This window comes from Mytilus californianus, unplaced genomic scaffold (genome assembly GCF_021869535.1).
Source record: "Mytilus californianus isolate M0D057914Y unplaced genomic scaffold, xbMytCali1.0.p SCAF_6, whole genome shotgun sequence".
In the NCBI taxonomy this organism is placed as follows: Eukaryota; Metazoa; Mollusca; class Bivalvia; order Mytilida; family Mytilidae; genus Mytilus; species Mytilus californianus.
In genome coordinates this window covers 47889167-47898852 of record NW_026262712.1, presented here as the reverse complement: position 1 = coordinate 47898852, position 9686 = coordinate 47889167, and the positions used below count along the sequence as shown (strand labels likewise).

The following is a 9686-nucleotide window of genomic DNA, read 5'->3' as shown; positions in this document are numbered from 1 at the left end:
CATCTGTCGATACCTATAATTTTGCATTACACAAGGTCATGTTTTTCTCTGACTATTAATGACGTCTTTACGCTAAATCCATTTGATGTTGGATGTGTACTGATTGATATTTTAGTCTAAGATACATGATTTTTTTTATTAGTTTTTATTGGCTTTGAACAAGCTGTCAGTAACTGCGAGTACTCTCAGATCTGTACTTTGTGTTATTTTTTGTTGTAAGGGACGCATAAATAGCCTGCCACGTCCGGTCTGCGTTTTTGTTAGATGTTTTTTCTGCTTTGTATCGATCTGATGAGTTAAGTTCTTTTCAACTGATTTTTATAGTTTGTTCTTATGTTGTGCTGTAACGCCACTGTCCCAGGTTAGGGGAGGGTTAAGCGCTCACAAACATGTTTTACCCCGCCACATTCTTTATGTGCCTGTCCTAAGTCAGGAGCCTGTAGTTCAGTGGTTGTCGTTGATTCATGTTTGACATAATTGTTTTTCGTAAATTGTTTTGTTATAAATTAGGCCGTTAGTTCTCTCAAATTATTTTTTCATATTATTCATGTCGGGGCTTTTTATAGCCGACTATACGGTATGGGTTTTTCTCATTGTTGAAGGCCGTACGGTGGCCTATGATTGCTTGGATCCACTTCCTTTGATATTTGGTGGACAATTGTCTCATTGGCAATCACCGCCTCGGTGGTCTCGTGGTAGCGTGTTCGCCTCGAGTGCGGGAGGTCGTGGGTTCGAACCCCGGCCGGGTCAAACCAAAGACTTTAAAATTGGTATTTGCTGCTTCTTCGCTCAGCACGCGGCATTAAGGAGTAAGAACAAAGACTGGTCGGCTCGGAGTCAGAATAATGTGTTCGGGTAAGGTGACATGTCTTCCTGCGGACTGTTACCTTGTGAACTAGCACGTTAAAAATCCGGCTCAGCGTGTTGGTCTAGTACAAAACAGGGTTAATATTCATATTACATTAACGTGTTCTCGTCCTGAATATGCATATCAATTTGCCGCTGGACGTTAAGCAGCCATCCATCATCAGCATTGGCAATCATACCACATCTCCTTATTTTTATACTGTAGTTATTATGTTGAAATATGAAAGTATCGAGGAAAGTATTAACATGGAATATATCACGTAAACTCACATGTATTAATATAGTGTAAAATAAAAAACTCATGAGAATAATTATGTAAATTGAAAAAAAATAATTGGTGCTTAGGGCACTATACAAAATAAATATTAACATTCTAACAGCGGACTCGGACTTCTTTTAAACTGAATTTTACTGTGCGTATTGCTATGTGTTTGTTAATTCCTCATTGGCTTGAGGTATAGGGGGAGGCTTGAGATCTCACAAAACATGTTTAACCCCGCCGCATGTTTGCGCCTGTCCCAAGTCAGGAACCTCTGGCCTTTGTTAGTCTTGTATGTTTTTTTTTTTTTTTTTTTTTTTTTTTATTTTTGTCTCATTTATATGTTTCGGAGTTTAGTGTAACGTCCATTTCGCTGAACTTGTATACATTGCTTTTTAGGGGCCAGCTGAAGCCCGCCTCCGGGTGCGGGATTTTCTCGCTGAGTTGAAGACCCATTGGTGGCCTTGGGCTGTTTTTGCTCTTTGGTTGGGTTGTTGTCTCTTTGACGCATTCCCCGTTTCCATTCTCAATGTTATCAAGGTAACAAAAATATCAACAACTCGATGCCTATACTGGCCTTCAATGATACGCCTGTTTAAATCTGTCACAATCATGCGGAAAGCTTATTAAATTGCAACACTCAGAATTTGAGTGTTATTTGCCGAATATCCACCAGTGGCAAATATTTCACGCATAATCAGGATGACAATCAATGAATACATGACGTCACAAGAAGGTCAACTTTTTAATAACAACATGTCAGCATAAAAATAGTACAAAACAAATAAAAGTAAAAACTATAAATAAAAACAGACAATGAATGCAATTATTGAGGTATACAGTTACACAAGAGATTTTTAATTGATAAAGTTTTCACCAATCTAAAAAAAAGTCCATAAAAATGCTGCTATATATATATGGTATGCTTCCTATAATTATATATTATGTAAAAGTTCATAAAACTGAACGGAATAACGACAACGTTGTAGGTATGGTCTTATATAATATCAGCTCGAGTGGATGTTGTAAAGTTTCAGATGATATATGAAAAAATCTATGATATGCATCAACTCTGGTTTAACATAGTGAAATGATATTACATAATCACTCATACTGTCTGGGCCCTGTAAATGAGAAAGACGACGAATATTGTAAATCCAAAAAAACAAAAATGATATAGAATTAAAAGAGCTTCAAAAATATGTCGTGTCTAAGATTTTACAAAATCAAATTAAAAGCTGTTGTTTTTTTCTATCTTTTTTATTGGCCACTGAACCGTTTTTATTTATGTTACATGTAGCATTTTTTATACCGCTCACGTGTGATGAATGTATATTATGCTTTATACGAGGTAATGGAGCTGTAACTTTGATATATACATGTATGGTATTTCAAATATAAGATGAAATTGTCACACTTATGTACCCCAAGGGTGACCTAAGAATAGATATATTACATTGGCTAGAGGTATAGGGGGAGGGTTGAGATCTCATAAACATGTTTAACCCCGCCGCATTTTTGCGCCTGTCCCAAGTCAGGAGCCTCTAGCCTTCGTTAGTCTTGTATTATTTTTAATTTTAGTTTCTTGTGTACAATTTGGAGTTTAGTATGGCGTTCATTATCACTGAACTAGTATATATATTTGTTTAGGGGCCAGCTGAAGGACGCCTCCGGGTGCGGGAATTTCTCGCTACATTGAAGACCTGTTGGTGACCTTCTGCTGTTGTCTGTTCTATGGTCGGGTTGTTGTCTCTTTGAAACATTCCCCATTTCCATTCTCAATTTTATATATGGTCTATTTCGTCTTCTTCCAACCGACAATAAAACACTTTCCATAGTGGGGCGTTCGAATTGGCTGTGTTGGGTTGTACAAATACGCAACCATGTCCGGTCAGAATGGGGACGTTACCTCCGATGCCTCGTGAAAAGAGAGTGTCACGAGTGGCAAATTTTTTTACCCTATCCATTATACCCTCATTTTTCAGTTGCAGTACAAATTTCCCCGACCTTCATCCCGTACAGCCTCTGTTGCATGACCTACCTACTGTATTTATTGTTAATTTTCTCGTCCTAAACATGCATGAACTATTTGCCACTGGACATTTAGCAACCAACAATCAATCAACCAATTAATCAAACCTAATTAAATGTGTTGCATGACAATTTTGCCCTTTATAGTAACCTGCATAATCTTGGTACTCCATTTACCAAGTCTTCACTGTTTCACACATATCCTTGATTTCAGCAAATACACCAGATTCAGTATTCTGTGCATGCTTTAATGGTTATGGAGGTTTTCTTTGGTTAAATTATTTAGATTACATTTATTTAGTATTAAATGTTTATTTGTCGACTCTTGTATCCATAATGTATTTTCAGTTGATTTCCTCTTAAATTACTATTCGCGGTACTGACCTGGCTCAAAGGGAGTAATGCTTAGAGGACAATAAAATAAAATATAATACGTTATTATAGCCAGTTGGACCCCGCCACATAATAATGTGCCTGTCATAGTCAGAATCTGTTAGTTGTCAATGTAAATTAGCATAACTTACGGTTTGTTTCCTGTGTGTGTTTTCTAAAAGAATCGGAAGTTGATGGTATAACTCTAGAAGGCCTAATCAGACATTCATTCGCATCTCGTATAGAATCATGCACGATGATTTAGAGCTTGACATTCTTTCGTGTTAAACGTTTTACCTTGACCTCTAGATGGTTTTTAATTCCTTTTGTGTTGTACGGTTGCTGTCTTGTTCACATTTATAATCCACATCTAATTATATTATATTCTTACAATTTTATTTAGGGGCCAGCTGAGGACCACCTCCGGGTAGGAATTTTCTCGCTGCGTTGAAGACCCATAGGTGGCCTTCGGCTGTTGTCTTCTCTTTAGTCGGGTTATTGTCTCTGTGACTTATTCCCCATTTCCATTCTCAATTTTATTACTACGACGGATTCCTAATTACGCAATGTAGTTTGTCACCACAAACTTATCTTCCATGCAGTTTTGCAAGTATCACGTCTATGTTGCATATTTTCACTCGATTGTAATATTACCGAGTTTATAGAATGATGTGATTGGAAATACTTATCTTGCCAAACTTTATTCATTTGCCATGTATAACTATTAGAGACCTTTCATAGCCTATTTTACAGTATGGGTTTTGCTCATTGGGAAAAGCCGTACGGTGACTTATAGTTGCTTACATCTACGTCCTTTGGTCTCTGCATTCTCATTGGCAAGTATACTACATCTTCTTAATTTGATATTAAAAACTAGTTTTGTTTGATTTAATGTAGTTTTCAAAATTGAAAATCTGATTTACAATTTTCTTTTTTTCACTGTTGCTTTAAAGCATTTAATTGATATAGTAAATGTCCTTCATTTCAAAATCAAGTTAACTTAACTAAAGGATTTTTTTGTTACTGTGGGTTCATTATTATTCGTTGGATATCAATTTTCACGGTTTTCGTGGGTAGAGGTGAACCACGAATTTAGATGTTCAACGAACTGCAGATTTTCTATTAGGTTATATGCAGACTTTGGCAAAACCACGAAATCACATATCCACGAAAAGGCAATTTTTCTGCAATCCACGAAAATTGGTACCCACGAAATGAATCCACAGTATTCGTTTATTTGTTTATTGTTTTGACTGTTTTATATTGTTATAGCTCTGATATGACTCCAACACTTCAGAATTCGTTTTATTCAACAATTTATGAGTTACCTTACTCAGCGTCTTCGTGTTGTATTCATAATACCAAGAAGGATAAGTCCCAAACAAGTATTTGTCTATAGTCAAATGATGAAATCTAGTACGATGTTGTTCATCTAAGGTATTTCCAATTTTTACACCGAATTTAAGTAGGCATTTAGAAACATCAACATCTTCAAACTCCCCATCTTGTTTACATTCTTCAATGTTGTTTCCTCTTGTTCCCAGTTTTATTAATGCCTCTTTACTCAAAACGTAGCCCGGTCCTCCTGTGTTGAATGATTGTTTTGTATCAGGTTTAACAAAGTGTTGTCCAAAGAAAATAGGTTCACTTGTATTATAATCTTTTAATAAATATTTCAGGTTTTCTACAATAACATACGTGTCATCGTCTGCCTTAAAGAACCAATCGGCTTTATCTCTGTAGTGTTCAAACACATGCCTCCATGCTTGCATGGATTTATCAGTCAAGTGATTATGCCCCTCTTGTGTACGAAGACCTATCGCTGGAAAATCCTTATCTGGTTTAGAACTCATAAATAGCAATATATCACAGCGTTTTCCCCAAGTATTTTTGACGTGGATAGCAAAGATGTGTAAGTTATTGGGACAAGTCATTATCCAGCACAAAATTCGTATATCTACACCGTGAATTCCATCAGCTTCTACAAGATGTATTCATACATAACTGTTAGATTCTGCCAATGAAAATCTTAATTATAAAAGATAATACCGGTACTTGAATAGAATATTGTAAACTGGAGTTTCTTCTTGGATATATTACTAGTATTTCACTTTTTTCGTTACATACCCAATAAATAAACCCTTAGTTGCTAATATGTCGATTGGTTATTTGTCGTAGGATTGCTGTCGCATTGACGTTTACATCCCTGTCTCCTATTATCCAAAGAAGGACAATGTATTGTGAACACATTTTTTGATTTGATTCTAAATGAATCAAATGTTCTTTCACAACTGATGCCTACCTCATGGTCACTACATGTAGTACAAATAAAGGAATACCAGGTACATATATGTATATTGTATCTAACTTAAAATTGTGTGAAGAACAAGGAGTACTAATAAATATGCAAATTTTATGCCAGCGTCTTTGAATATTTGGTACCTACAATGTACAACTGCGACAGAGAACTTTTATTCTTATTTGTTTAGATTTTATTTTTTTATCATTAGTTGAATAAAACGGACCCCCCCCCCCCTTTTTTTACAAAAAAGAACCCCAAAAAAGCCAATTATAATATAACTATGCACTAATGTTAACCACCATGTGCATATGTGTAATCGGGGGTTGGCATTTCAAAGATAGATGCAATTGCCATAGAAGCAGAAAGAATGGGGAAAAGTCTTCCAAACTGAATGAAACTTTGTGGAAATATTTACTGTCATGTGCACATGTGGTATTTGGATTAATTTTTTGGTTAAAATGGCCGTCGTTACCATGGAAACAGTAACTGAATAATTGACCATCGACACATTTCTTCCAGTATTAAATCCGTTTAAAACTATTCTTATGATGGTAACATGGCATTTCCCGCGTTTTTTTTTTTTCGTTTTTTTGTTGTTTTTTTGTTGTTTTTTGTTGTTGTTGTGCTTTCACTTAAATAGAAATACAAAGTGTACTTACTTTCAGGTTTTAAAGTCGTACTAATGATATCCACTGAATTTCTATGTGATTTTATGTTGTGGGTCTTATTACTTTCCGTAAATATCCAGCTATTGTTTGTTGTGAAATCTTTGCTCTTTCTGACTAATACTCCACCACCAAGCCTTCTTGATATAGTAGTTGTATACATCATCGTATATGATATTGCACAGAAAACGATACACACAAGAGAAATTAAACCTATAACTTTCAAATTGAGTACATGTATAATGGTGTTGCTAGTTGAATAATGACATTTCTGGCTTCCGTATTTCTGAAATTGCATGACGTCTTCTCACAAATTGAGAGTATAAGGTTCTACAGCTGTAAATTATAAGTTCATGACTTTGTGTAAATTTTATCATCACATTTTTCTATCAGATTGTATTCAGACCAGATGTTACTTAATCTTTCTGAATTAAGTTTTTCGATTTTAGTATTTATTATCTACCGTAAAATTTGATCAATGATTTCTTACAAATGAAAAAGTAAAGTAAAAATTATATATACATCATGTGTACATTTGTACTTGGTTTTTATGAGATAGAAATGCTTTTACAATGGTTTACTATTACTTAAGCACAATGAAACATACATGAAATATGTGAAATCTGATCAATGTATGCATCTCCTTATCTTATTTGTATAAAAAGTATGTTGCTATATAACATATGTTTGTATTAAGAGATGGTGTGTATATTTGTCCTCTCGTATCACAAATAATATGAATTATTACTGTTACAGCTGTTTTGATTCAAGGGGCCGGATCCGGGATGGTGGCGAATGTTTCCTCCTTTATGAACTAACGTTATAAAGATAATATGTCGTACGATTGACAATGAGACAACTCTCCATTAGAGACCAAATGACATAGAAGTTTACAACTATGGGTCACCGTACGGCCTTCAATAATGAGCAAAACCCATACCGCATATTCAGCTACAAAAGACCCCGTAATGACAAATGTAAAACAATTCAAACGAGAAAACTAACGGCCCGATTAATGCACAAAAGAATACAAGAGAAACAAATATGATATACAACTACAAACGACAACCACATTAGTTTATTTTAGTACATTTTCATTTTTTTACTGTTCTCAGTTTTTGGACTCATTTTTTGTCGTTTTGCCCTTTATGCCAATTTTGTTTACCACTACTGCGCCCTAATAAGGACTTTCCTACAGGGGAAAAAAATCTAAATTTTATGACACATTAAATGACATGCGTTTTTTTTTTCTAGAAATCATTCTACAATTATTTTTTTTATTATTATTAGTATTAGTTACACGGTATAATGGAACCATCTGTTATTTTAATACTAACATTGAAACCAACTATAAAAAAATGAACAAATTGAAAAAAAACTTAAATATTCACTTTTTAATCAATTTAATGAAATATATTCTTATATTCATTAACATTTATTTTTCCGCTTGGAGGAACAGCAAAAGCATTTAATTTTTATGGTAAAGCAGCTAATTTGATTTTCTCCGTATGACTTCTCACTTACAATATACATAATATTTCTTAATGTAATGTCCATTTGTTTATAAAGTATTTACATTTGGATATAATCCATTGAAACTATATATGTTTATGAAACAAACTGACTTGTTAAGGTAGGGTTATCAATACGACATTGATCTTTGAATATCGTTTTGCTTATTCATGAGGGTCTGGAAAGGGATGTCTTCATTTCTGCATCATTTAAACTTTGAGGTCATTTACTCTTATTATTCTTTATGTGTTTACCCATAATTATTCTATATATTCCTCATGTTTACTACCCCCATAATCTCTTTTAACTATTTTTTTCCTATTTTCTTTCCATCCTTTATTTTTATTGTCCCTTTTTTCTCTTTTCTGTAGCTCAATCCAGGTCGTCATGTATTTTAACGACAATGCGCATGTTGTCTTTATCTTGAAGCTCTATCTTTTATCTATTTACGTTTTCTTTAGTGTGCCTGTAATATCGCTTTGTATGTAAAATAGGGAATAACATTTGATGCAACAGAAATAAGTTGAAATTAGATATTTCCAATCACCTATGTACTTCAGCTGAAGTAGTCCAGTTTTCCCTTTTAGATTTAGGGATGGAACAAAATCATGTAGGGTTTGTGTTTGGGGGGAAATTTAAAATAAAAAACAAAAGGATTTTTATGTGTTGATTAATACAGTAAAATTACTCAAGTTTTTCTTCTGTTTCCTGTTAACAGCATTATTATATATTAACCTATAAGCCAATAATTTGATATAAATGATATAAATGATATATGATTGCCGATGAGACAACTCTCCGCAAGAGACCAAATGACACAGAAATTAACAACTATAGGTCACCGTACGGCCTTCGACAATGAGCAAAGCCCATACCGCACAGTCAGCTATAAAAGGCCCCGAAATGACCATGTAAAACAATTCAAACGAGAAAACTAACGGCCTAAGTTATGTACAAAAAATGAACGAAAAACAAATATGTAACACATAAACAAACGACAACCACTGAAATACAGGCTCCTGACTTGGGACAGACACATACATACAGAATGTGGCGGGGTTAAACATGTTAGCAGGATCCCCCCCCCCCCCCCCTAACCTGGGACAGTGATGTCATTTTTCATTTTGTTGTATGACATAATATGTTACACGGGAAACCAAGATCACGTTGTATGAATGAATGAATTTATATCTCATAAAAATACAATTAGTAATACATAGTTATACAGAACATAAGGTCCAATTATATAGGTGTATATTGTGTAAACAATGCAATGATATTAAATCGGAGGACTGACTTTCACATTTATAACTTTGATAAGTTTACATGATATTTCTAATATAACAATATTTGATAGTTAAATAGTTAATCAGACTTTGTCCTAAGTCAGGAATCTGATGTTCAGTAGTTGTCGTTTGTTGATGTGGTTCATAAGTGATTCTCGTTTCTCGTTTTTTATATAGATTAGACCGTTGGTTTTCCCGTTTGAATGGTTTTACACTAGTAATTTTTGGGGCCCTTTATAGCTTGCAGTGCGGTGTGAGCCAAGGCTCCGTGTTGAAGACCGTACTTTGACCTATGATGGTTTACTTTTATAAATTGTGACTTGGATGGAGAGTTGTCTCATTGGCACTCATACCACATCTTCTTATATCTATTTGATGTTAAGGTGAGCTGG

General features: G+C 34.5%; 1 protein-coding gene across 1 annotated transcript; it reads right to left on the bottom strand.

Annotated features, from left to right (window-relative positions):
• Positions 1–1858: 1858 nt before the first annotated feature.
• Positions 1859–6870, bottom strand: LOC127706210 (glycoprotein-N-acetylgalactosamine 3-beta-galactosyltransferase 1-like). Its single transcript, XM_052210693.1, has 3 exons — positions 6491–6870; positions 4858–5510; positions 1859–2250 (listed from the first exon to the last, which is right to left on the bottom strand). Exons 1-3 carry the CDS (start codon positions 6792–6794, stop codon positions 2134–2136), a joined length of 1074 nt encoding a protein of 357 aa, XP_052066653.1. The 5' UTR covers positions 6795–6870; the 3' UTR covers positions 1859–2133.
• Positions 6871–9686: the final 2816 nt, after the last annotated feature.